Below are 25,300 nucleotides of genomic sequence, written 5' to 3' on the forward strand. Positions count from 1 at the left end.
AGAGTGTTCCAACCATCAGTATGTTGTCTACATTTCCACCAATCAGCGACATGACCAGACGAGTTTAAGGCGGGGTTTGACGACGTAATAGGCTGACTCAAGCGTCAGTCATTGAGTGATTTGACATTGAAAGTAACGGAGTGCCGAAGCTCTAGTCTAGAGATTCTGTGAGCAGAGTGAAAACATGGATGTTTCAGGCGTTTTGTTTTTCTTCAACATGATATGCAAATGCATGCATTGATAATCTCGACTCGTGAATACATGGTAGGTCATCGACAACCTTTAAATTTCTGTTTTCCTCGTAAGGTAAGACGTTTATAGTAGTATAGATGTCAATTGTAGCTTTGGCTGTGTATTCATTGGCCTTGTTTATCATAAGAAAAAAAAATTATATCTTAGAATGTTCAATATTATACTATTTTATATATGAATATATTATAGTTGGTCAGTGTCCAGATTTTTTGCAGCTCATTTAAAAAGAATAGTAATAATTAGTTATTAATGTATTCATCACATAATAAAATATTTCTGATTTACTATATAATTATAGAATTTTATCATTCATATAGAATTGTATATATTATGTTAACTTTACTTAAATTTGGTCATTTCCTTTGTTTAGTTACTGCAGTTTAAGCAATTAATTTATATAATTTAATATAAAAAATAAAATAATAGAATGAAAAATAGGCAAAAAATAAAGAATGAAAGATTTAAATAGGATTTAAATAGTCAAATGCTTAAGTGTCTATGATGTGATTTATTATGTTTCTAGCATGTTATATGTTTGGCATTTGTATAAATGTAAAATGATTCTTCATGCTCCCTCCTAAACATTCTTCACAATTTGAGCCTGATGAATCTTGACATTGTCATCCTGGAATATGGCCATGATGTGTGTGTCTTCGTGGTTGTTTAAGAAATGAAAAGCTACACACTCCATCAATTAGAGTTAGAAGAACTGTTGCCAAACATATTACTTGCAAAATAATCCTGACCTGCAAAAATAATCACTGCAATAATGATCCAATCATAGACTCTTAAGTATGAGCTTATTTAAATCCAGTCGGGCAGTGTATAATTACACAACTCCATGGCAGCCATAAACACACTTCTGCAGGAAAACAGTGACATACAAAGCAGCTGCACATTCTTTCTTTTTTTTTTGTGATCAACTTTTTATTGTCTTTAGATATAACAAAATAACAAACAGACAGGGAAAATGGGGAGCAACAGACATATTATCAATAATTTAACAATCTGAGAAAAAAGGAAAAAATAAAAAATAAAATATTTATATAATCCAATATGTTGGAAGAATAACATTGCCATGCATCAATGGTACTATCTTTAGCTTTGTTAATTTGTGCTGTTAATTACTCGCATGCGCGGATTAAACCAGTTCTGTATTAGCAGCAGCACATTCTTTTGTTGAGCCCTCACTAAAGTTTTTTGACATGTCTTTATTCTTTAAGTATTTTTTTTTATTCCTAGCTTTCTGATCTGCACCATAAGATCATCTCTCAGTGGTCACTGTCAACCTCATCATCATGGAGGGCCAATATATCACCATTCATGGCCTCAACATCACCCACAGCCCCATCGGAGCACCGGCCATGTCTATCAACAAACTTTTCCCGGCTCTGCTGGAGTGCTTTGGCATCATTCTGTGCGGATATGTGGCGGGTCGCAGTGACATCATTAGCGTGGCACAGGTCAAAGGACTGGGCAGTTTTGTGTCGTGTTTCGCACTTCCTGCCCTGCTTTTCAAGAACATGGTGCAGCTGCAGTTTGAGCACGTCGTCTGGTCGTTTCTATGGAGCATTTTGATCGCAAAAGTGTGCGTGTTCCTGCTAGTTTGTGTGCTGACGCTGTTGGTGGCGAATCCTGAGAGCAAATTCAGTAAAGCAGGGATGTTTGCCATCTTTGCCACTCAGAGCAACGACTTTGCACTGGGATATCCTATAGGTGAGGATCCTCTCACACACAAATACATCTAAAATACACATGCAGACAGTTCTGTACAAAAACATATTAATCATAAGATCATATTCCCCACACAGTGGATGCGCTGTACAGGAGTTCACACCCAGAGTATATGCAGTATATATATCTGGTGGCTCCTGTGTCTCTGATGCTGCTGAACCCTGTGGGCTTTGCTTTGTGTGAGATCCAGAGATGGAAACACTCCAATGACCGCAGCTACAGCAAACTGCATGTGATCTTTACAGTCATACTGCAGGTGCGTGCGTGTATTTATTTTAATCCTGAAGTTTCTGTTGATGTCAGCCTTTTTTCATGTTGGTCTCACCTCTTCTCTCTTTTTAGGTTTTGAAGAACCCAATAGTCTTCATGGTTATTGTCGGAATTCTCTCTCATTTCCTGTTTGGTGGACGTGTCCCTGTTTTATTAGGAGAGTTTGTTGATGGACTGGCAGACTCTTTCGGAGGGGCGGCACTCTTTTATCTGGGCCTGAGCATGGTGGGACAGATGGGTAAACTCACACGTACCACTGGGGTTTCCCTCATCCTGCTTATCACTGCCAAACTGTGAGTGAAAGAGAGTTGTATGCGGGGTGTTATGGCATAGTGGTCAAGTCAAGTCAAGTCATCTTCATTTATATAGCGCTTTTAACAATGCAGATTGTTTCAAAGCGGCTTTACAGTAACAAACGGATAATTTAAGGTAACAGAGATTGTTTTGGCTTTATATAGCGGTTCTTGAATAAAGATATTTTCCAGCTAAAGTTAGTTTTGATTGATTCACTTCCGTCGCAAGGATCATTAGTTAATAATTAGAGGCCGCTGAGACGACATCGTTCTTTCTACACAGACTTTAAACGCGAACCTGTGAGAAACGCTGATGGCGTTCACATGCGCATCAAGAATTAATTCTATAGTTATGCGCATTTGAATATATGTGCGCAGGTTTGTAATTCCCAACAAACCAAGCCTTAAACTACTTGTCTGGCCTTAACATTTTGATACAGAATTTTATCACTTTGGGGTAGATACGCGAAACCGAAATTATCCCGACAACGCTTTATCTGTAGAGTGGAAAAGGGATCCTTCACAGGGAGAGACTAGTTGGCACTTCAGCACTGCGTTGTCATCGGGTCCAGGCGAAGGTCCTTCGTCAGATCTGGATACGGCCTGGATTCGGCAGGCTGCGGGAAAACCTCGGGATAAACAAAGACACTAAAATTAGCGTAGATGCCATTCTTCTTATGATGTAACGAGTACATCAGGATTTATGGGAAGTGTTCCCGGTTCCAGCTGACCTAATCTATGCAGCCTAACATTGAATTATAGAAGTCTATAATGTATTATGTGAATGCTAGGTCAAAGAGATGTGTCTTTAATCTAGCTTTGAACTGACACACTGACAAGCAGTGTGTCTGCTTTCCGGACAATGGTAGGAAGACTGTTCCAAAGTTTTGGTGCTAAATAGGAGAAGGATCTACCGCCAGCAGTCGATTTTGATATTCTAGGTATTATTAACTGGCTGGAATTTTGAGATCGCAATAGACATAAGGACTATAATGCGTTAAGAGCTCGCTTAAGTACTGCGGAGCTAAACCATTTAGTGCTTTGTAAGTAATCAGCAATAGTTTAAAATTTATACGATGTTTAATAGGGACCCAATGCAGTGTTGACAGAACCGGGCTAATATGGTCATACTTCCTGGTTCTGGTAAGAACTCGAGCTGCTGCTTTTTTTACTGGCTGTAGTTTGTTTATTAAGCGTGCAGGGCAACCACCCTGTAGAGCATTACAATAATCTAGCCTTGAGGTCATTAACACAAGAAATAATTGTTCCGCATTTGTCAATGAGAGCATATGGCGTAATTTAGATATATTTTTAAGATGGAAAAATGCGGTTTTACAGATACTAGACACGTGACTTTCAAATGAAAGATTGGTATTAAAGAGCACACCCAGGTTCATATCCAACGACGAAGACTTAACAGAGCAGCCATCAAGTGTTAGACAGTATTCTAGGTTATTACGTGTGGAAGTTTTTTGTCCAATAATTAGAATCTCTGTTTTTTCATTACTAGTCATCCAGTTTTTTATATCAGCTATGCATTCCGTTAATTTTGTGAATTGGTAGGTTTCGTTAGGTTTTGAAGAAATATACAGCTGAGTATCGTCGGCATAACAGTGAAAGCTAATTCCATGTTTCCTAATGATATCTCCTAATGGTAGCATGTACAGAGTGAACAGCAGTGGTCCTAGTACTGAGCCTTGTGGTACGCCATACTGAACTTGTGATCGATGAGACATCTCTTCATTTACTGCTACAAACTTATAACGGTCAGATAAGTATGATTTAAACCATGCTAGTGCAATTCCACTAATGGCAACATAATGTTCGAGTCTATTTAAAAGAATGTTGTGGTCAATAGTGTCAAATGCAGCACTAAGATCGAGTAACACTAATAGAGAGATACAACCTCGATCGGATGATAAGAGCAAATCATTTGTGACTCTAATGAGAGCAGTCTCAGTACTATGATACGGTCTAAATCCGGACTGAAAATCCTCGCAGATATCATTTCTTTCTAGAAAGGAACACAGTTGTGAGGATACTGCTTTTTCTAGTATCTTTGACAGAAAAGGCAGATTCGAGATCGGCCTGTAATTGACTAATTTTGTAGGATCAAGTTGTGTTTTTTTAACAAGCGGTTTAATCATAGCCAGCTTAAAGGTTTTTGGTACGTATCCTAGAGACAAAGACGAATTAATGATATTAAGAAGAGGATCTATGACATCTGGAAGCATCTCTTTCAGTAGCTTAGTCGGTATAGGGTCTAACATACATGTTGTCGATTTAGATGAATTAACGAGTTTGCAAAATAGCCTATAGCCTATAATCCTATAGCAATAAATGAATCGAATTTTTCCTCCTCAGGGAGATTACAGTGCTCTCCCTGATGCGATACTGTAGTAGACGGTTGCATAGTTATAATTTTGTCCCTGATATTATCAATCTTATAAGTGAAGAAGTTCATAAAGTCATTACTGCTGTGTTGCTTGGAAACTTCTGGGTTTGAAGCTTTCTTTTTCGTTAGTTTAGCCACTGTTTCAAATAAATACCTAGGATTATGTTTATCTTCTTCTAATAGGGTTGAAAAATAAGCAGATCTAGCAGCTTTTAAAGCCTCTCTGTATGCAATCGAGCTCTCCTTCCATGAAACGCGAAATACCTCTAGTTTTGTTTTCTTCCAGTTGCGTTCCATTTTTCTGGCTGCTCTCTTAAGGGCCCGAGTGTGCTTGTTGTACCACGGCGTTGGACTATTTTCTTTAATCTTCTTTAAGCACAACGGAGCAACTGTGTCTATAGTGCTGGAAAAGAGAGAGTTAAAAGTTTCTGTTGCAATATCTAGTTCTTCTAAGCTATCTAGGATGCTGAGATGATGAAACTGATTAGGAAGATTATTAATAAAGCAATCTTTAGTGGCAAAAGTGATAGGTCTAACATATTTGTAACATGGAGTCGGCTTTGCAGCCTTGGCTAAATGTAAATTACACCAGACTAGATAATGATCTGAGATGTCATCGCTCTGCTGCAGAATTTCAACGGCATCAACATTGATTCCGTGTGATAATATTAGATCTAGAGTATGATTACGACAATGAGTAGGTCCTGACACGTGTTGTCTAACTCCAATTGAGTTTACAATGTCTTTAAATGCCAAACCCAATGCATCTTTTTCGTTATCTACATGTATATTAAAATCACCAACAATTAGGACTTTATCTGCAGCCAGTACTAATTCTGATAGAAAGTCCGCAAATTCTTTGATAAAGTCTGTATGGTGCCCTGGTGGCCTGTATACAGTAGCCAGCACAAATCTCAAACGTGATTTATCGTTTACACCAGTGGTTCTCAACCTTTTTTGGGCCAGCGCCCCCTATCCAATATCCAGGTCCCTGAACGCCCCCCACCCCCAAACTAAGGAGCGAGCAGGAACGAGTGACAGTTAACAGATGAAATAAGTGCAAAATTGTCTTTTATTAATACAACTGAACTATACTCCACAGTGATTCATTAAAAAAAAAGCTATAAACTCCATTGGTGTAGCAATACCAGTGTTTCTCACAGGAGTTTTGGTAAATCTGTGTTGAGTGGACCTCGGGCCTTCTAGGGGGGGTTGGGGGCATGCCCCCCCCCGTAAGAAAGTTTTGTGCATTTTAATGTTAAATTCATTAATCTGGTGCACTTTGATAGTTAAAAATTAAAAGCTCCAACCCATATTCAGTGTGCAAATTAAACAAAGAAAAACTCAATCCTCTTTTAGTTGTGTCTGTCTACATTACACTACTACAAAATAATAGTTACAATATTAATCCCATGACAGTAATAGCCATATATTGTAAAACAAATGCACTGAAAAATACAGGACGGTCATTAAAGCGGTAATGTTTGCACTTATAGGTTTTATTACGCATTTAGGAGAGTATTGCAAGAAGCTGCTTACATTAACCTTACTTTCGAAAAATAAATAAATACAATCATGATTTTTGGCCTAAAATACCTTGGTATCAGCTTGTTTTCATCAATGGTATAATTAATACAATTACAATTAATTTGGTTTGTCGTGATTAATTTGTGTTCATAATCAGTAAAAATAATAATAATAATAATAATAATCTTCTAACAAGAATAAAAACATATGAACAACTAAATTATTATTGTATTATTAATTATTTTTATATCTTGAAATTACCCAAGGCAAGCAGCGTTTCCGCTCAGATGTAATGGTGGAAACACATTACCAAAATGTGATTGCAGAATTTAAATTATCCATCAAATTGTCATTTTCTTCTTACTGTCTTGCCAGTTAACAATAATGCCTGACCAGTAAATTACTTACAAACAAAACGTTTTGGCATCAGGGATTGTAATTAGTTACTGCCTAAAAATGTAAAAGTTTTACCTTATAAATAGAATTTAGTTTAATTAATTTTAAAATTCGTCGCCAGAGTGAATGGGAACATGATTTATTGAAAATATTTGAAAAAATATAAAATGTTTCTTATGTCAATACTTTTTAATGGCTTGTCAACTTTCCATTCCTCCGCTGCATGCTTTTAGTCAGCGCTGGATTCTAGGCATCACCGGATTGTTGTTAGCGCCAAAACACATTTCTGAGCTCGTGAATGCTGATTCTTGTCAGCGCTGGATTCTAGTCAGTGCTTGAGCGCTGGTCTATGACTGCAAAAATAAACGATACATAGCTTAGGGTACATGTCGCATTAAACTGGAAGATTTTAGAATGTTAGGCATTCTAATCTTTTGAATAAGAAATAATATCAAATCGTCAAAATACAACTCGTCAAAACTCCGTGAATCAGCGCGGTGAGAACACTCATTTAAACAGCATACACATACCCGAACTTGACTGCACATCATATTTTTGACATTATTGATACGGCTTTCAGTCGTAATGCGATAGAGATGAACACAAAAAAACCTGCCTAGCGCCTACCTACAACACTGACGGTGGACTTGCGGTCAGGAGAGCGGCTGCTGGACGAATGTTTTTTTTGAGCGCTGCTGACATATTCTTTCACGTGCATAGACGCGCATGCACACACAATATGATATCACACTCTGCGCATATGTTTTACAACATAATTTAACAAATACATAGTCCTAACACTTTTTAAATAGCCTACTTAAAGTGTTTATTACAACTAAATTACTAAATGCTTAAAATGAATAAAAGCAAATGAACAAAAAATTGCGATATATTTAAACTCGTGAACGCCCCCAATTAACACATGAACGCCCCCCTTTCAAAAATCTTGCTTCCAACGCCCCCCGTTGTTCTCTGAACGCCCCCTGGGGGGCGGTACCGCCCCCGTTGAGAACCACTAGTTTACACTATATATTTTTACATTAAGCACCAACACTTCAAAAGAATTATATTTAAAACTAGATTTCTTAGTGGTTTTGAAAATATTACTATAAATTACAGCAACACCCTCCCCCTTTGCGTTTCAGACGAGGTTCATGTTTATAACTGTAATCTTGTGGGGTGGACTCATTTAAATTAATGTAATCGTTTGGTTTTAGCCAGGTTTCTGTCAAACACAACACATCTAGGTTATAATCTGAAATCATATCATTAACAATGGTTAAAGATCTGAGCTGCTTAACCAAAAGCCTGTAGTTTTGAACTCCACGCTTGCTACCGTGATTATGCCAGTTATAGACCATCAGACCAAGGTGTCATTCCTGTCATCAGCAGGGTTGTTGTTAACTAAGAAAAATAATAAAAATCATTTTCATTATTTGAAATGAAGCTGAAATAAAATAAATATATAATATAAATATCAGATGAAAAACTTAAAAAAAACTTAAAAAAAAAAAACCGTAGAAGAAAATTAGAAATGTTGTCTTGGCAAGTAACTAAAATAAAATCAGTTGAAGATGAAATATTAAAATGACTAAAACTAAAGGAACAGGTCAGGACAGGTCACTAAAGCTGAACTACTAAATGAAATTACTAAAAATTAAATGAAAATAAAAGCTAATTCAAATGTATCATTTTAAGTTTAGGTTGTTTGTTAAAACAACTGTTATGCAAATTAAAGGGATAGTTCACCCAAAAATGAAAATTCTGTCATATTTCAAACCTGTAAGACTTTCATTCATCATCGGAACACAAATGAAGATAATTTGAATGAAATCAGAGAGATTTCTGTCCCTCCATTGACAGCCTACACAACTACCACTTTGACGCATGACATGAGGGTGAGTCAATTATGACAGAATTAAAATTTTTGGGTGAACTATCCCTTTAATGTAAATTTTAAATGTAGTTAAAATACATAAATCTTAACCATTTTTGAGTGCTGATTAATGCAATTTAGGCAGATCCATGACTGTATATTTGTGTTTTCCAGGCTAGTTATGCCATTGATGTGTAAGGACATGATGGAGCTGTTGAATGCTGGTAATTCCAGCAATGTGAATCACTCTAGCATGTCTGATTATGCTTTCCTTTACGGAGTCTTCCCCACCGCTCCCAGCGTGGCCATCTATGCTGCCAAGTACAACATGGAGCTGGAGGTGGTAAGCTATGCATTTCTGTAAATGTCACCCAGACTCAGTCACTGCTATTGAACATTAGTTAACACAGATCAGTACAAGTGTTTTGTGTGTGGTAGGTGACCTCTGGTATGGTCATTAGCACCTTCCTGTCAGCGCCCATCATGTATGTGTCGGCTTGGTTACTGACCATCCCGTGGTTGGAGGCCTCGTCCCTGGTGGCGGAGCTACAGGATGTGAGCTTTAACATCAGCATTATCAGCCTAATATCCCTGGTGAGTATGTGTATAACAGTTAGATCTCTTCTCTTCTCTTCTCTTCTCTTCTCTTCTCTTCTCTTCTCTTCTCTTCTCTTCTCTTCTCTTCTCTTCTCTTCTCTTCTCTTCTCTTCTCTTTTATAAAAGTTATATCCTGTTCCCTGTCTTGTGTGGTTCACTTTTGATTCTATTTTAATCTATTCTGTTTTGTTATTTTATTGTCTATTCTGTCTATTCAATTTTGTTCTATTCTGTTCAATTCTATTCAGGTCTGCTGTGTGTTCACTTCTTCTGTCTATTCTATTCTATTCTATTCTATTCTATTCTATTCTATTCTATTCTATTCTATTCTATTCTATTCTATTCTATTCTATTCTATTTAAGTTCTCTGCTGTCCCCCTGTCTTGTGTGGTTCAATTTTGATTCTATTTTAATCTATTCTATTCTGTTATTATATTGTCTATTCTGTCAATTCAATTTTGTTCTGTTCTGTTCAATTCTTTTTAGGTCTGTTCACTCTGGTGTGTGTTCACTTCTTTCGTCTATTCTATTCTATTTTAAGGTTCTCTTCTGTCCTCCTGACTCATCTGGTTCACGTTTGATTCTATTCTATTATTATATTGTCTATTCTGTCTATTTCATTTTTCTCTGTTCTGTTCAATTCTGTTCATGTTCTCTTTTCTTTTATGTTTTATGGTTAATTTCTGATTCTATTCTCTTCTCTTCTGTTCACTTCTGTCTATTCTGTTCTATTTAGATTCTTTTCTGTCTCTTCTGGTTCACTTCTGATTCTATTCAATTCTGTTCTATTCACTGTTGTGTTATTCTGTTGTATTATTTTCTGTTCTATTCAGGTTCTATTCTCTTCTTCCGTCTCTTCTGGTTTACTTTACTTTTGATTCTATTACATTTTTATTCAGTTTTATTCAGGTTTTATTCTCTTCTCCTTCTCCTATTCTTTTCATCTGGTTAATTTCTGATTTGATTTTATTCTGTACTGTTCTGTAAAACTTGGCTTTATATGCATGTGTAACCAATAACCATAGAGAACATACAAAAGAATTTTAAGAGGATTAGAAATAATAGGTTCTACATCAAATAGAGGTTTATATAAATATCTTATCCCAGAAACAATGAGTTACAGAATCTGGATTACCAAAATGTTTGTGTGTGTGTGTGTGTTGCAGGTTTGGACCCTTGCTGTCATGCTTCTTAGTAAGAAGTTTAGGAGGCTGCCACATATGTTTGCCACAAATCTGTTTCTAGCACAGGTACATAATCTTGCACAAAGGCTCACATATCCATAATTGTTTCACTCACTTGCTTTTTTCCCTCCCTGTTTCTTTCCCTCTCTCTTTAATTAGTGACACTTTTTTAAAAACTCTTACCCCTAAGAATTCACAAACTTGTTCCACGCAATGCTACAGACTCAATGCTGAATGATGTCTCAAATCATGTGGTTTATTGAGAAGAGTGCTATTACTAAAAGTAAATAGCTTTACCTACCCTAAATACCCTAACAACTGCAAAAGACACAATACAACTCGCTCAGAACACCTTAGCTGCCGCAAAGCAATGCCCTGGCAACCAGCAAGTTGTTTTAACATGTATTTCTTCAGAAAATGTAAAAATCTATTTTCTTGATTTACTTCAAGCATGCTATGTTTATTTTGTCTCTTATGCAGCTCCTAGCGTGTGTGTCGATGATCTTGTGGAAGTTTGTGCTGAAGCAGGGGAACGTGTTTGGCCAAATTCTCACCTTTACACTACTTTATGGGTCTCTTTACAGTACCTACATGTGGACAGGTAACAGATCATCAAACACTTACTCACAGTAAACAATACTTGATGGATAAGGATTATTTTCATAGTGTGATTTTAGGTTGTGAGACATCTCCTTTGTGTTGTGCAGTTGTAGCGGTGTTTAGCAGTTGTGTAGATATTGTGTTATAGGTCTTTTGGCGTTCTCACTTACTTTATTGGGCAGAAATGAAAACTTGAAAGTGAAACCCATAGTTTTCATCATCTTTGGATGGGGGTGAGTATATGTGTGTGTGTTTATTATTCCAAATAAATAAATCCTTTCAATGAGAAATGAAATGAATTTTTAAAACTGATAGCAAATTATACAGCAGAATTCCATATTTACTGGAGAAAACACCTTTTGTGTTTTAATTTTGTTACCTTAGAATTCCTTTTCTGATTGTGGGCGGGCTGCTCATTATAGGACAAAGAATGAATGACAACGTAGACTCCGCCTTCTTTTACGGCAAGGGGCAGGTAGGTTGGGATTTTTGACTGCAACAATTTGTCTCTGCGCCCGTCCCCCCCCCCCCCCCCCCCCCCACACACACACACACACACACTAACTGTCCCTTTCTCTTCAGATTGTGTGTACTCTGGTAGTTCTGGGCTACAGCATTGTTCTGGCTGGTCTGTCTTTGTTGAGTTTGAGCCGAGTGGCCCAGGAGGAGCAGAACTATCAGGCCCTAGATCAAAACTCCATGACAGGCACAACAGAAGATGTGAGACACCCCCAGCCAGAGAACCAGAACTCATCTGAGCTAGATCATACCAACACAGGTAGATTGTATGTTATATATAGATTATATGTACATATATTCTACAATAAGCAAAGCAACTAACTTAAAGGGATAGTTCACAAAAAATTCAAATTCTGTTATCACTCACTCTCATGTCATTCCAAACCCACAAGAGTTTCGTTCATCTTCGGAACACAAATGATGATATTTTTAATTAATTCTGAGAGATTTCTGTCTCTCATCCAAAACATAGTTACAGGGTTCCCGCGGGGTCTTAAAAAGTCTTAAAATGTCTTAAATTCTGAACTTTAAATTTAAGGCCTTAAAACGTCTTAAAAACAGCCAGATTTTCATCCGCGGTCTTAAATTTCATTTAGTCAGGTCTTAAAAAAGATTTTACCCTCGTTCATTTCCAGAAACGCTGGCCGCATTAAGTTATTACAAAGTAGCAAAAAAGTATCGAAGTCGCTCGCCAAGAGGCAGTTCACATATCGCGTCTTTTTCGCGCTCAAGTTCATTCAAATGTAGTCGCGCGGTAAGCGCACTTATGGTGCGTTCAAGTCATCTCGTATAGATCGTATTTACGAGTTGAACGCACTTGAACGCCACCACAATGTCGTAAATACCAGTGGGGAGCTCGGGATTTTCTCTAAGCTCCGATCTTTACGAGTTGGGGGCGTGTCAGTGATTAACATGGCGGAATACACAATACGTAAAGGAGCTGTGATATTGTCAGGCTTTTCTATTTACAGCGCAGTTATCTAATTGCCAACACAGAATATGATAATATAACAATGCAACATGTAACGATGAGTTGGCAGTGGCTTCATAAATTAATTAAAAACATAAAAATACAAAGTACACCTGATGCACATTTCTTTGTTCTTCATTTTCTAGAACAAGAGTTTAAGAACCTTATTGTATTTTTGTGTAATTAATTAAGAGAAAGTACTCCGCCATTTTGCTCCGACGAAAGTGACTTGAACGCACATGTCGTTATAAGCACGACTTCCCACCTCGTACGTACGAACTTCCCAGGAGGACTTGAACGCACCATTATAATTGAAGCGACGCGCTCGTTTTTTTTTCCAGGCGCAGCAACATGAAAAAAGACATGAAGGATGCGGGTGCACCCAAACACTACGGGTGTTTTTCTCTTCTCCGTAAATAAATCTTGTAACAGAGCTACAGCAAGCGTTTTTCGGCGGTGGAAATCCATTAGCCACTAAAACTTTTTTGTCATTGTGGAGTTGCATAGCAACGACAGACACCACGGGAAAATCGGACCGAATTTTACTATTAATAATAAAAGATAAGCTAAAGTGTATTGTAAATGTCACTAAATCATTTTTTATAAAAAAGAATGAGTCAAAAAAGATAAATTAAAGTCTGAAATATGTGAGGTTTATCTTTTTATAAAAACCTTTTTTGTCAACTTTATTTGAACTTGTACATGTTAGTATATGTTGCAAGACACTTTTAAAATCTGGCTATCATTATTAATCGTATTATTTTAATGTTTATGTTAGTGCGTATTGATGCTAATTTTATTTGTTATTTGCTGTTTTTCGACATAAAACTTGGTGAATTGATTTCATTGTGTAGTATTAGTACTTTTTGAACAGGATTCTGTGATAAGTGATAATTTTTGGCACTATAATAATTAAATGAAATGTTCATGCCATTTCATCTCTAGTTATGATCAACTATGATCAACTAAAATCAACTAATTATGTGTTCTATAATATGCAAAGTACAATTTTCTATAAAAAAAATTATATCTGATTCTGTTCTTTTCTCTGACACGCGTTGTTGGGTCTGGAAGGTTACTAATGTGATTGCTTTATCTGTAAATTAAGTTAATGCTTTTTCAATTACTGAATTCATTGAAATAAAATGAATTCTTTGATTTGAATATTTTTTGGCAATGCGTCGTGTAGGTCTTAAATTTCAATCTTTATGGTCTTAAAATGTCTTAAAAAGGTCTTAAATTTGATTAACTGAAACCTGCAGGAACCCTGTAGTTAAGAGAACATAAAATAAATCCACATGAATAGAGCAGTTTAATCCAAGTCTTCTGAAGAGACACAATTGCTTTATATGATGATTTAATTTAATTTAGGTTTTTATTCACATATGAACATTGATCAGCGAGCATGCATAGATGGAGCACTCAGATATGGTAAAGATTTTTTATTTTGGGGTGAGCCAACCCTTTAAAGAAATAATAATAATAATAATTCGCCCAAAAATTAAAATTCTCATCATTTTGACCACTTTTGTCATTCCAAACCTGACTTTCTTGTGCAGATCACAAAATATAATTTAAAGAATACATTTCTAAATAATTTTGTCAGTGTAATAAAAGGGGTTCAAAACAACATTTGTTGTTGTTTACATTTTCCAAAATATCTACTTTTGTGTTCCCATATAGAATGAAACACATGAAGTATTATGACAATTAAAATTTTTGAGTCAACTATCCCTTTAACAACATCCTTTATTTGGTGTAGTGACTGTAGTTGTTTTCAAAAAAGTGCTTTTCAAATGCTGTATATTTGTAGAATGTACATGTATTGTAACTTCTCATTTGTTGACAGATGTTTGCTGCAGTGAACCCATGCCAGATATGATAGTCGGACATCTTACTGACTCGCCAGTGCCTTCAGCAGGTTGAAATATTTTTTACTTCATACTTATGCTTATCAAGTCATTAAATACTGTTTGATCGCCAAGTTTCATTAGGGAGTATAAGAGAGCGTGTTTCTGTTCTAGGGATTTTCCTGAGCGAGGCGTCAAGCTCCAGGCACGTGCAGGAGGAGAGACAGATATCTCGACATCTGCTCCTCTGCCTGCTTCTCATTGTCAGCATGTTGGCTGTATGTTCACTACACATACTGTATGAGAAAGACATACACTCCCTCATAAACACATGCATATACAGTACACATTGTAAATTATACTCAGAGCACTCAACATCCTCCAACGTCAAATTATCTCTTTTACATTTGGGACTGTTTTTTTCTTCCAGAACCTGTCCAGCTGCCTGTGGTGGTTGTTCAACGCAGATCCAGGGCGGCTTTACCTCGAGCTGCAGTTCTTTTGTGCTGTAGCCAATTATGGACAGGTGAGCACAGTAACACAACTCTCACTGCAAATCTAGAAGATACATGTGAAGAGTTGCTATAAAAATGTAAAATATGCCTTTTCTCCATCAGGGTTTTGTTTCCTTTGGAATTTTTGGGTTGGACGAGCACCTGATTATTCTTCCATTCAAAAAGAGGTGGATCAGCCATGTTTGTGTCATTCATTTATTATTTATTTATTATCTATTTTGGATGTGGTTTCATCAGCTTCTTTGTGTGTTTGTAGGCTGGCTACTCTGTGTGGTTTCGGTCAGGATGAAAGCCTCGAGTCTGCTGCTGTTCCTGAGGAAATACGACTGACCTGTACACAGTTTGTGAGATACCACAAAGATCAGTGCGTTCAGGATGTTGTTCGCCAAAGAGGGTGAGTATGTGTGTGTTCACATATTTTATATGTGGTTCGAAATGAAATAATTTATCATTTTCGGGAGTATCAGTGCAGCATAGTATTTTTATCTATAGATGTTCACATAGTTGGACAAGCGTTTTCTATTGTACCTTTGCGCTTTCTTTTCATTTTCACATACATTTTCTAGATGTTAATCACAAATACATTATTAAACATATGATTAGTAGTTTATTTTTATTTTTTGGCCATTTTTATTCATTGTAAATTGGGGACTGAAAATGATAGGGAAAAGTGGGCAATCCAGCACACATTTATTATTAAATGTTATAACTGATAACATTTGTATATTTACCAAAGCAATATCAACACTCACACCATTTAAGTAAACATTTCTTTGAATGACTGTTCAGGATGCTTCAACAAATTAAATAGTGCCACAGACATATTTTGTGGTTCCTGGAACAACGTTCCTGTCTGAAAATTTAGTCCTAACCATATCCCTACCCCTAAACCTAACCCTATCCATAACTTATCCCTAAAATCAGAGGGGAATGATAGATTAATAACACTGATATAGAAGCACCCAACCCTTGTTGTAAGCCTAAACTTGACATAAACTGTAAACTTGTCCCTCAAATCTGATTGGCTAATTGGCGAAAAACCGTATGTGACGAAAAAAGTATGACTGAATTCACAGTACTCATAAAAGAGTAGGCAAAAAGTACCCGGATGACCTACTACTTCCGGCGAGATTCTGAAGTGTGCATATTCAAAAATGTACCTACTCAAGAGAGTATGAAATTTTGGAACACAGCCAGAGTGTTACTGACAGACTGGGAAGAGAGGTGCTGCAACAATGTAAAATGTGAAAATTAATGTGTTTTTGAATATTCAAGCGTGAAAACCTGTTCTATTCTATTATACCCCAAAAACAAAATCAAGACTTAGGGCATAATAGGTCCCTTCCAAATTCAGAAAAATAACACACTTCACCTTTAAACCTTCCTTTTGACCTATTCCTGTTCTTTTTTCCTCTCTTAACAGTTTATTTTTTCACTTTTTTTCTTAGTGGATCTTCTGAATCTCTCACTGGACCTGTGGGTGAATCCTTCCTTTGATTGACAGGTGTACTCACTGGTGTATGGGCAGTGGGATCATTGGCTCTTGTATGTGGGTGTGGCCAAAGACAGAAAGGTGTGTCCTTGCTTTCAGGACACGGCTTCAGATAAACGTTGACTTACTTCATGTGACATATCTGTATTGCTTCTAGCTCCCTGTGATATTGCTTCATGGGGGTGATGTGCTCAGTGAATCTTCACTTTGTGGTGTCACACAAGCTGAAGCAAGAGCTAAATAGACTGATTTATGTATCAGTATGTGTTGTACATCTTGAATTACTATGCATGGCATGCAAAAAGCACAGAACTCTTTTTCTCATATATGCACAATCAACAGCCTTTGAACTTCACACACACTTGCTCTGTTCCAAAGCCTAATGAGCTGCCTGTGTAGGCAGCATTTTAAGGCATCAAGTGAGCAACATGGTTATGCTGCCTCCTGAGACACCTCATTTTAGCCCAATTAAAGGCAGCATTGTATGTGTTTTTTGTGAAAAGGCAATCCCAGAATGCACTATTACAAGCTGAATGAAAAATAAGAACAAGGTGGTGAGACAAATTAAAAATAAATTTTTAGGTGTTCAATTTTTCACATGCGTAAAGGATTGTATACCACACGATTTTTTGGCACACACCCACGTCATTCATACCACATGGTAGAACTCCTCATTCTGAGCAACTCTGCCTCTAGGACCGCCGCTGTCAATCAAATAATTTGTTAAATAGTGGAGATTATTTAAAAAAACAACCTTGATGAACTATTCCTAGGTTTTTGGCTTAACCTCGATAAAATCACTGCGGCACAATTCTCGAGACTCTCTATAGGTCAGTAATTAACAAAAATAAATTAACTTTGGCTTTTGGATTGCTATAGCTGGGTCATTTAGAAAATGGGCGTGGCCAAGTTGACCCAAAAGCCTATCATTCCTAAACGAAAAATTTAAACTTGTGACATGATTCTAAACAAGCATGCAAACTTTTATGGAAATTGGACCATAGGTGTCATTATAACTGTTAAAAAGGTGTAAAATGCTGTATTTCTCTGGCAAATCCCATGAAATGGCTGAAAATGGCCCTCTTCCTGCCTGATTTGCATAGAACTGCACGGAATTGTCTGTGCACATGCGTCAAATGATTCTAAAGAAGCATGGAAACTTTTATGGACATTGGGCCATTTGTGTCACTTTAACTGTTATGAAGGTGAAAAAACATGTATTTCCTTAGTAAACTGCCTGTATTGGCTATAAATGGTCTTTTCCATCTATGATCTAAGTGATTACATGCTTGCTAAATAAAACGTAATACCTTTTTACGCATTGGCTTAAAGGCCTTAAAACGCTTGAACCCCGATATTTGCTGCTCGCAGCTATATTTTTATTCCTGTATTTGTGAGGGCTATGTATTTATGGGTATTATTTTTATTAGGTCCTATGCAGAAGTTAAACACAGTTAAAATCTATTGCAAGTTGAGTCTCATATGCAGAAACCTTTTTGTATGATGCACAGAGTTGCTGCATCTCTAATTAGTCATTTATGGGTTTCACGATGTCAAGGATGCTGTTTTGGAACAGAGCAAGTGACACATTTGTATAACTCTGAATCTGCACTAATTATTATAGTTACATTAATTATAATGAAATGGTAACTGAAACACTGAAATATGAAATATGCTGTCAACACAAGTGCTGCGAAAACACTGCTGACTGGGATTTGAATTGTGTGCTTTGTGTTAATAGATCCTTGTCTTAATGACAAGACTATATGGCCTTGTAGCAAAGCAATACAAGCCATGTTTACAACACAGTTACGTTTTGAGAGCTAGCTAAGGAGAAATTCAGGACAATCTCTGGAATTTACAATGGGGTCACTTCATTTTCAATCAACAGAACTATTAAGTACTGTAAGTTCATGTTTACTGAAGCGTGCAATCTCCCTAATTGTATATGTAAATTTGTTTAGCTGGTGTGAATCTATACAAGTGATGGCATTTATGTTTCTGTGACAAAAGTATGTCATAATTTTATGTCTAGATATGTGAAATGACATTAGAAAGCAGGAGGACATTATTTTAATGTTGAAGTCATAAATTGTTTAATTTCTGTAATATTGTTCATACATTAAAGTCACAAACAATATCATAAGCTGTACCTATAAAATGGCAACTGCATAGCAAGATTCATACTTTAAAGGGCAAAGCTTGTGGGGAAATGTTTTAGTCCCCATGAGGAAAACAGCTTATAAATCTAAAATGCAGAAAGTTTTCCGTGATGGGTAGGTTTGGGGTTAAGGGATAGAATATCCAGTTTGTGCAGTATAAAAATCATTATGACTATGCAAAGTCCACGTAAAACATGAAAACCCTGTGTGTGTGTGTGGTGGGGGGGGTGGTCCTGGTAAACCCTATGATATGAGGAACAAATGTCTCCACGGAGATAGTAATACCAGTAATTTTTTACCTTGTGGGGAAATGTTTTTGGTCTCCATGAGGTAAATAGATCATAAATCATACTAAATTATGTTTTTTTTTTTGTTTTATGTAAAAATGCCGAAGGTTTTCTGTGATGGGTTGGTTTAGGGTTAGGGAATACAATATACAGTTTGTATTGTATATAAAACATGTGTATATGAAATGTCCCCATAAAACATGGAAACCCAACATGGTTGAAAAAAAAAGCATATAAAATAAATACAAAATAATAATAATAAATAATAGTAAATCTTAAATCTATTTTTTAAAGCAGTTTTAACAGTTTTGTTTGTACTCCCTGTAATAGTAACTATAAATAAGTTTCTAACTCCATAACCTCTTTTGTATATTGACAATGCCAGAAAACATGAGGTACAGTTTCTGGTTGCAATAAACAAACAAACAAAAAAAGTGGTTCAACTTGGGTAGAAAGTGCTTAGCACGGTAAAATGTGTGCAACATCGTAAATTAAATTTCCCTAATCTTGTTTTTTTTATGAAACAAAATGTTGCATACGTCATACACTAACGTCATTATATCGTAACTGGTTTCGACCAATCACAATGTGAGGATTCAGGACTCTTCCGGTATGCACATTCTTTGCGTTTCGTCAGCCGAAGTGTGGAGCAGCGTGTGTTCATTTGAGCACAGCGAAATTCTCCATCTGCTTACAGAAATAGTGTGATATCAAGGTGATATAAGCGCAGGCTTTATATATTTATATATAGATCGCTAAAACGTGGTATTTTTTGTGTAAATGGTCTGTTTTCATTGCATGTTGTCCCCTTCGTATGACCGGCATGCTAACTTGCTACACATAGTAATGAATTGGGGATAGGGGTATTGATGCTGCGGATGCACACGTGTGTCTCTGTTTGCTTTCTAGCGAGCGATGAAGAACCCCTTCCTCTTCTAACCCGGCTGTCACTTAGCTGGGATGCAGGGATTTATAAGCAGTGATATGATATGATATGTCTTCTCTGGTCCAGGGAGTGGCATATATTTAGCCTCTCTTACAGTGAATCGGGCCGGTCAGTTTACACTCAATGCTGGGGCTATTTTGGGAACATGCTGCCATTAGTTTAACTGTCGTGGAAAGGCAACTAGTTTCTGCAGTTAGCCAGGCGAGGAAGTTACACGTGGCGTGGCTTCTACTGCATCTTAATTATGCAAAATATACTCCATTCGTAATATTGCAAGAGATTACTGATAACATTTTACCATGGCTCCTAAAAAGGTGTGGTAGCTGCGTGACAGGTTGTGTTTCTCAGTTAATTATGTAATGCATTAATGTGAAAGTGGGTATGATTGTTTTTCTCCACAGATGCCTCCAAAGAAGGGTGGTGATGGACCAAAACAACAACCCCTGATTGGACGTTTTGGGACTTCCTTGAAAATTGGAATTGTTGGGTTACCAAATGTAGGGTACGTGTCTCTTCCAGCTGTCATTTTGGCTTTATGCATGTGTGCTATTTTATTATTAGGATGGTGACTCATGATCTTGGTCCATTATGAAAATGACATAATCCTGTCACAGGATGGGCAGTGGTTTTTGAATGGAAACAAATTGGCGCTGTGTCCGAATATGCCTACTTTCATACTATATAGGATGCGAAAAACAGTATGCCAAAATAGTAGTATGTCCTCTTTTTGTTTACAAAAAGTACCTGGATGACCTACTATTTCCGGTGAGATTCAGTCCCATGAAGCCATGGCAGAGGAGTTGTGAATGGCAGTGACGCAATGCAGTCATGTGACAGTGACAACATGGCAGATGTTCTACATCCAGATTTCATTCATACTACCAAATTTCATAATAGAAAATACTTTTTAAACAGTGGAGAATTAAGTTTTAAACCAAATGTAGTACATACTAGACAGGTTTTCGGACGCAGCTTTGGTCTCTGTGTATATACTTGTTCATTTGTTATGCATAGCAAAATGTCAGTGATCCATGTCCTCGTTTTTTATCTCAGTTAATTTGCTTGTGTTTCAGAAAGTCAACGTTCTTCAATGTTCTGACAAAGAGTCAGGCAGCGGCTGAGAATTTTCCCTTTTGCACCATCGACCCAAACGAGAGCCGTGTGCCCATTCCAGATGAGCGCTATGACTTCCTCTGCCAGTACCATAAACCAGTCAGGTGCTCACTGCATGTCTGCATCTGCATAATACAATTATCAGCACATTCTGCTCCTAGACATCAGTGACATGATCTTAATTTCTCTTTCACCTTTCCCTCCAGTAAGGTTCCAGCATTTCTGAATGTGGTGGATATTGCTGGCTTAGTAAAAGGGGCCCATGCAGGCCAGGGTTTGGGTAACGCCTTCCTCTCCAACATCAGTGCCTGTGATTCCATCTTTCACATGACACGTGAGTAGATTGCCATTTCAAACTTCAAACTGTATTTTATGAAAATCTTTATCTGTAAGTTACCATGTAGTTGCAAATAAATGTGTGACACTGTGAGTGAGAGACATAATTCAACAATATGTGTCAGATAAAACCCTAAACATGTTGATAATAAGAGATGAAATACAATCAAACAAATGATATGTATATGTAACTGTTTTTTGTAGGAGCTTTTGAGGATGAAGATATTATCCATGTTGAGGGGTGTGTTGACCCAGTTAGGGATATCGAGATCATTCATGAGGAGCTGAGGTTAAAGGATGAAGAGATGATTGGGCCAATCATAGATAAGCTGGAGAAAACCTCTGTCAGGGGTGGAGACAAAAAACTCAAACCTGAATATGTGAGTGAACTATAGATCCCGGTATGCATCTGACCACTGCAGAAATAAAACATGCTTCCTACTTTAACAGAAAGCCTGCCGAGACATGCACTGACATTTTCTTTGCTTGCAGGACATCATGTGTAAAATAAAGTCCTGGGTGGTTGATGAAAAGAAACATGTCCGTTATTACCTTGACTGGAACGACAAAGAGGTTAAAATCTTTTTTTGTCATTATTTTTAATCTAAAACAGAGATGCAGGAATGAGTCCTAAAACCTGGAAATGAGTTAGCATTTTTGCCCTTCTAATGGATTTTTGGTTAAATGTCTGAAATAGGGTCTGGGATTAACACAAGCTCAAGATACTTTTATGTTTTATTCTAAGACATAAAATACATCAGTTATAACCCACTCATATCACAAACAGGAAAACTCATCTACTCACCAGTCCACTTATGTTTATACTTGTGCAATCTATTTCAACTTGAGCTTTCAAACTTGTACATTTTAAATAAAGATTTAAAGAGTTGTTGGAATCTTAGTGGTGAGGACGTTAAAGTCATGTGGTGTAGTTCATTGCCTATCTTTTTACTTCTGGCGATTGTATTAAGGGCCTAAAATTAATTTAACGTTAAAGAATCATAAACTCTTGTTTGTCACAAAACTTATTTTCTGCAATGGAAAAATCCTATTGGCTTTTTATAGAGGGAACAAGGGTGATATTACCTTCTGGGTTGGCCTACAAAAATATATTTTTTTGCCTCTGCCTGAACTTGCTCAGATTAAGTTTTGTTTATACTCTAACTGTTTTTTGTTGTTGTTTTTCAGATTGAGGTCTTGAATAAGTATCTGTTCCTGACATCCAAGCCAATGATCTACTTGGTAAACCTCTCAGAGAAAGATTACATCAGGAAAAAGAATAAATGGTGAGATGACATGTTGGCTGTTTATCTTCTGTTAGTGAATCCTTTCAGTGCTGGTATTACACATCATTTGGACCATGTGAAACAGGTCTCAATCTACTGGCCAGCGTGCCAATCCTTCTTCAAGTGTTAAAGGTGCAGTAAACAAATTCTGAAAAACACTGTTGATATATTTTAAATCAATCCAAACAAACACACCTTCATTGCTCCGCCCCCAAAATGCATGAACATACAATACATGGTCTCTTTATCATAACTAAAGTGACGATAACAAAGGAACGTCAGGGAGGAACAAAAAATGAACATACAGTACACATATGCAAGCAACAGTTTGTAGTTTACCAGCATCACACCAGCTCCAGACAAACAATGACACTCAAAACTGTCCTGTTACTATAATTAACATTACAGCATATCTCGGTTCTGTGAAACATGGCAAAACCAATGTTACTCACGTATGGAGCAGAAACAACTCGACCTCGGCGTACGTTTTCAAGCCTTCCCACTTGGGTCTCTCTAATATTAACGCAGGTCTCAAAGCTCTTGCCTGATCATTACCCTTCTTTTTCCAGTGAAATTCCTCTCTCTCTCTCTCTCTCTCTCTCTCTCTCTCTCTCTCTCTCTCTCTCTGAGTTTGGGAGCCCTGATGTAAAACATTTGCTATCTTTTCTTTTGTAGGTTGGTGAAGATCAAGGAGTGGGTTGATGCTCATGATCCAGGTGCGCTGGTCATCCCGTTCAGTGGGGGACTTGAGTGCAAATATCAGGATATGACTGATGAAGAGAAACAGAAATATTGTGAGGAAAACAAAACGCAGAGGTCAGGATTTGCTCTTTGCTCAATTTAAGAAACTTCATATTTTTTCACATGCAAAAAGCATTTTCAACAGTACTAAACTGATGCTCTAATGTCAAATCATATTTTTGGTCATGCTTAATCTCAGTAGTGATATCATAATTCTTCCCTTGAAGTTTTTCACGTTGTGAATTTTTTGTTTTTTTGTTTCAGTATTCTGACTAAGATCATCAAGAGTGGGTATGCGGCCTTGCAGCTGGAGTACTTCTTCACAGCGGGACCTGACGAAGTCCGTGCATGGACCATCAGGGTGAGCAAAGCACATGTTCACAGACACATTTTTACATGGGATATATTTCTGATGCTCCTCTGAAACACCTTACAGAAAGGCACCAAGGCCCCACAAGCAGCTGGAAAGATCCACACAGACTTTGAGAAAGGCTTCATTATGGCTGAAGTCATGAAATTTACAGACTTTAAGGAGGAAGGCAGTGAAAACGCTGCTAAGGTAAGATCTTAAAAAGATAATTGAAAATAGCATAGATTTTTAAAGGTTGAAAACTGAAAATGTGTCGAATACTTGCAGGCTGCAGGGAAATACAGACAACAGGGACGGAACTATATTGTGGAAGATGGTGACATCATCTTCTTCAAATTCAACACACCTAATCAACCCAAGAAGAAGTGAAGTCATCCTTATGCCAGGTGGTTGGAACGTACCATCTGTGGCACCTGCTGCGTCTCTTCATTTATGGCTTCGGAACATTTAAAACACAATCACACCTTAGTGGTTTATTTTTTATTTTATTATTTTGGCTGATGGCTGAAATAAATGTAAAGGCTGGTCTGCTTACAAAAGCTGCATGTCACACAGCAGTTTATTCTAATAAAACACTTCCTCAGACCAAAGTGTTTTCTGTTCAAGGTACTTTCCTAATCATCTCATACATTTATATTGATTGTGTATGTGCTGCATTGATGTCAGATGGGATTTATAGTATTAAGCTGCTGTGAAACAACACATTTATAGAGATTAACTTAAGCAAATATATTAGCAATACAGAAACCATCTGGGAGGAAAAAATCATTTTATCAATTTTTAGCATTTATGTGCTGCTTGATTTTTGTGCTGTTGAAGTTTTATAAATATTTGCTAGATGTACTGTTCTGTGTGCGCAAAGTGGATGGGACAAGAGGCTGCTCACTGCACAGCCATGGGTGGAGCGAGCATAAAATCTAACTCCCCCTCTCTAGGTGTAATTTGGGTGTAATTGGTGGAGCTAGAAGGTCCAACTAAAACCCTACCCATAACTCTATCCCTCCACCCATTAGATCCACAGGTGGAGCTGGACTAGGTCAAGCTCAATCCAAGATGTCAAGAGAGGCGGAGCTGGATGTCATTTGGCTCTGCAGTGGGCACCACTTGGATCGGACTGACCGCCACAACACTTGTAGCCAATCAGCAATGGTGAGGGAGGAGAGAGATGAGCAAGCGGGACATTTGTAGAAAGAGTGATGGCTGAGATATTACCAACGAGGAAGAGGTCAGAGAAATATAATTGGAAAAATAAATGTTACGACCAGGCAAGAGCTAGAACCCGCGTTAATAATGGAAAAGCTTTCCAGCGTATTATCCAGTAATATTAGCTATAGTAACGGGACAAGTGGTTGCCTGGTGCAGAGCGTGTTCGTTATCCTGGTGGCAGAGCAATGAGGGGAGGCGTGTTTCTGTTGGGTAGGGCGGGGTGTATGGGGTTAGAATTGTTGAATTATTCCAAATAAATAGATTGAGATTCACAAACAAATGTAAAGAGATTCACAAAAAAATTCTAAAACTCACTATACATAAAATGAGATTTGCAAATAAAAAAAATATATATTTACAAATGTGTTTTATGTCACAAACAC

The 25,300-nt window shown here is 37.2% G+C and overlaps 2 protein-coding genes across 4 annotated transcripts; both read left to right on the forward strand.

The window, feature by feature from the left end:
* Positions 1–113: 113 nt before the first annotated feature.
* Positions 114–18,631, forward strand: gpr155b (G protein-coupled receptor 155b). Of its 2 annotated transcripts, none has more exons than XM_084129871.1 (17): positions 114–264; positions 1,495–1,968; positions 2,064–2,242; positions 2,329–2,549; positions 8,918–9,086; positions 9,182–9,337; positions 10,507–10,590; positions 11,005–11,125; positions 11,273–11,357; positions 11,509–11,599; positions 11,707–11,902; positions 14,463–14,534; positions 14,638–14,741; positions 14,894–14,989; positions 15,081–15,145; positions 15,235–15,372; positions 16,427–18,631. In XM_084129871.1, the coding sequence occupies exons 2-17, from the start codon at positions 1,551–1,553 to the stop codon at positions 16,473–16,475; spliced, it is 2,244 nt and encodes a 747-aa protein (XP_083985997.1). In that variant the 5' UTR covers positions 114–264; positions 1,495–1,550; the 3' UTR covers positions 16,476–18,631. The 2 variants fall into 2 exon arrangements, with proteins under 2 accessions (XP_083985997.1, XP_083985998.1); XM_084129872.1 differs by having other exon boundaries at positions 179–306.
* Positions 18,632–19,509: 878 nt separating this feature from the next.
* Positions 19,510–24,301, forward strand: ola1 (Obg-like ATPase 1). Of its 2 annotated transcripts, none has more exons than XM_084129879.1 (11): positions 19,510–19,634; positions 20,267–20,367; positions 20,939–21,082; positions 21,185–21,312; positions 21,519–21,694; positions 21,807–21,887; positions 22,503–22,600; positions 23,276–23,416; positions 23,606–23,702; positions 23,778–23,900; positions 23,979–24,301. In XM_084129879.1, exons 2-11 carry the CDS (start codon positions 20,267–20,269, stop codon positions 24,078–24,080), a joined length of 1,191 nt encoding a protein of 396 aa, XP_083986005.1. In that variant the 5' UTR covers positions 19,510–19,634; the 3' UTR covers positions 24,081–24,301. The 2 variants fall into 2 exon arrangements, with proteins under 2 accessions (XP_083986005.1, XP_083986004.1); XM_084129878.1 differs by having other exon boundaries at positions 19,529–20,179.
* The last annotated feature ends 999 nt before the right edge of the window (positions 24,302–25,300 follow it).

This window comes from Abramis brama, assembly GCF_963993115.1.
Source record: "Abramis brama genome assembly, chromosome: 11".
Taxonomy (NCBI): Eukaryota; Metazoa; Chordata; class Actinopteri; order Cypriniformes; family Leuciscidae; genus Abramis; species Abramis brama.

Bases quoted from the DNA above. Each gene is read 5' to 3' on its own strand.
- gpr155b (XM_084129871.1), top strand. From the start codon at position 1,551: ATGGAGGGCCAATATATCACCATTCATGGCCTCAACATCACCCACAGC. The intron at 10,591-11,004 runs GTACATAATCTT...TCTCTTATGCAG, and splicing joins CAAATCTGTTTCTAGCACAG to CTCCTAGCGTGTGTGTCGAT. The intron at 11,126-11,272 runs GTAACAGATCAT...ATTGTGTTATAG, and splicing joins CAGTACCTACATGTGGACAG to GTCTTTTGGCGTTCTCACTT.
- ola1 (XM_084129878.1), top strand. The intron at 21,313-21,518 runs GTGAGTAGATTG...TGTTTTTTGTAG, and splicing joins TTCCATCTTTCACATGACAC to GAGCTTTTGAGGATGAAGAT. The intron at 22,601-23,275 runs GTGAGATGACAT...TTTCTTTTGTAG, and splicing joins ATCAGGAAAAAGAATAAATG to GTTGGTGAAGATCAAGGAGT.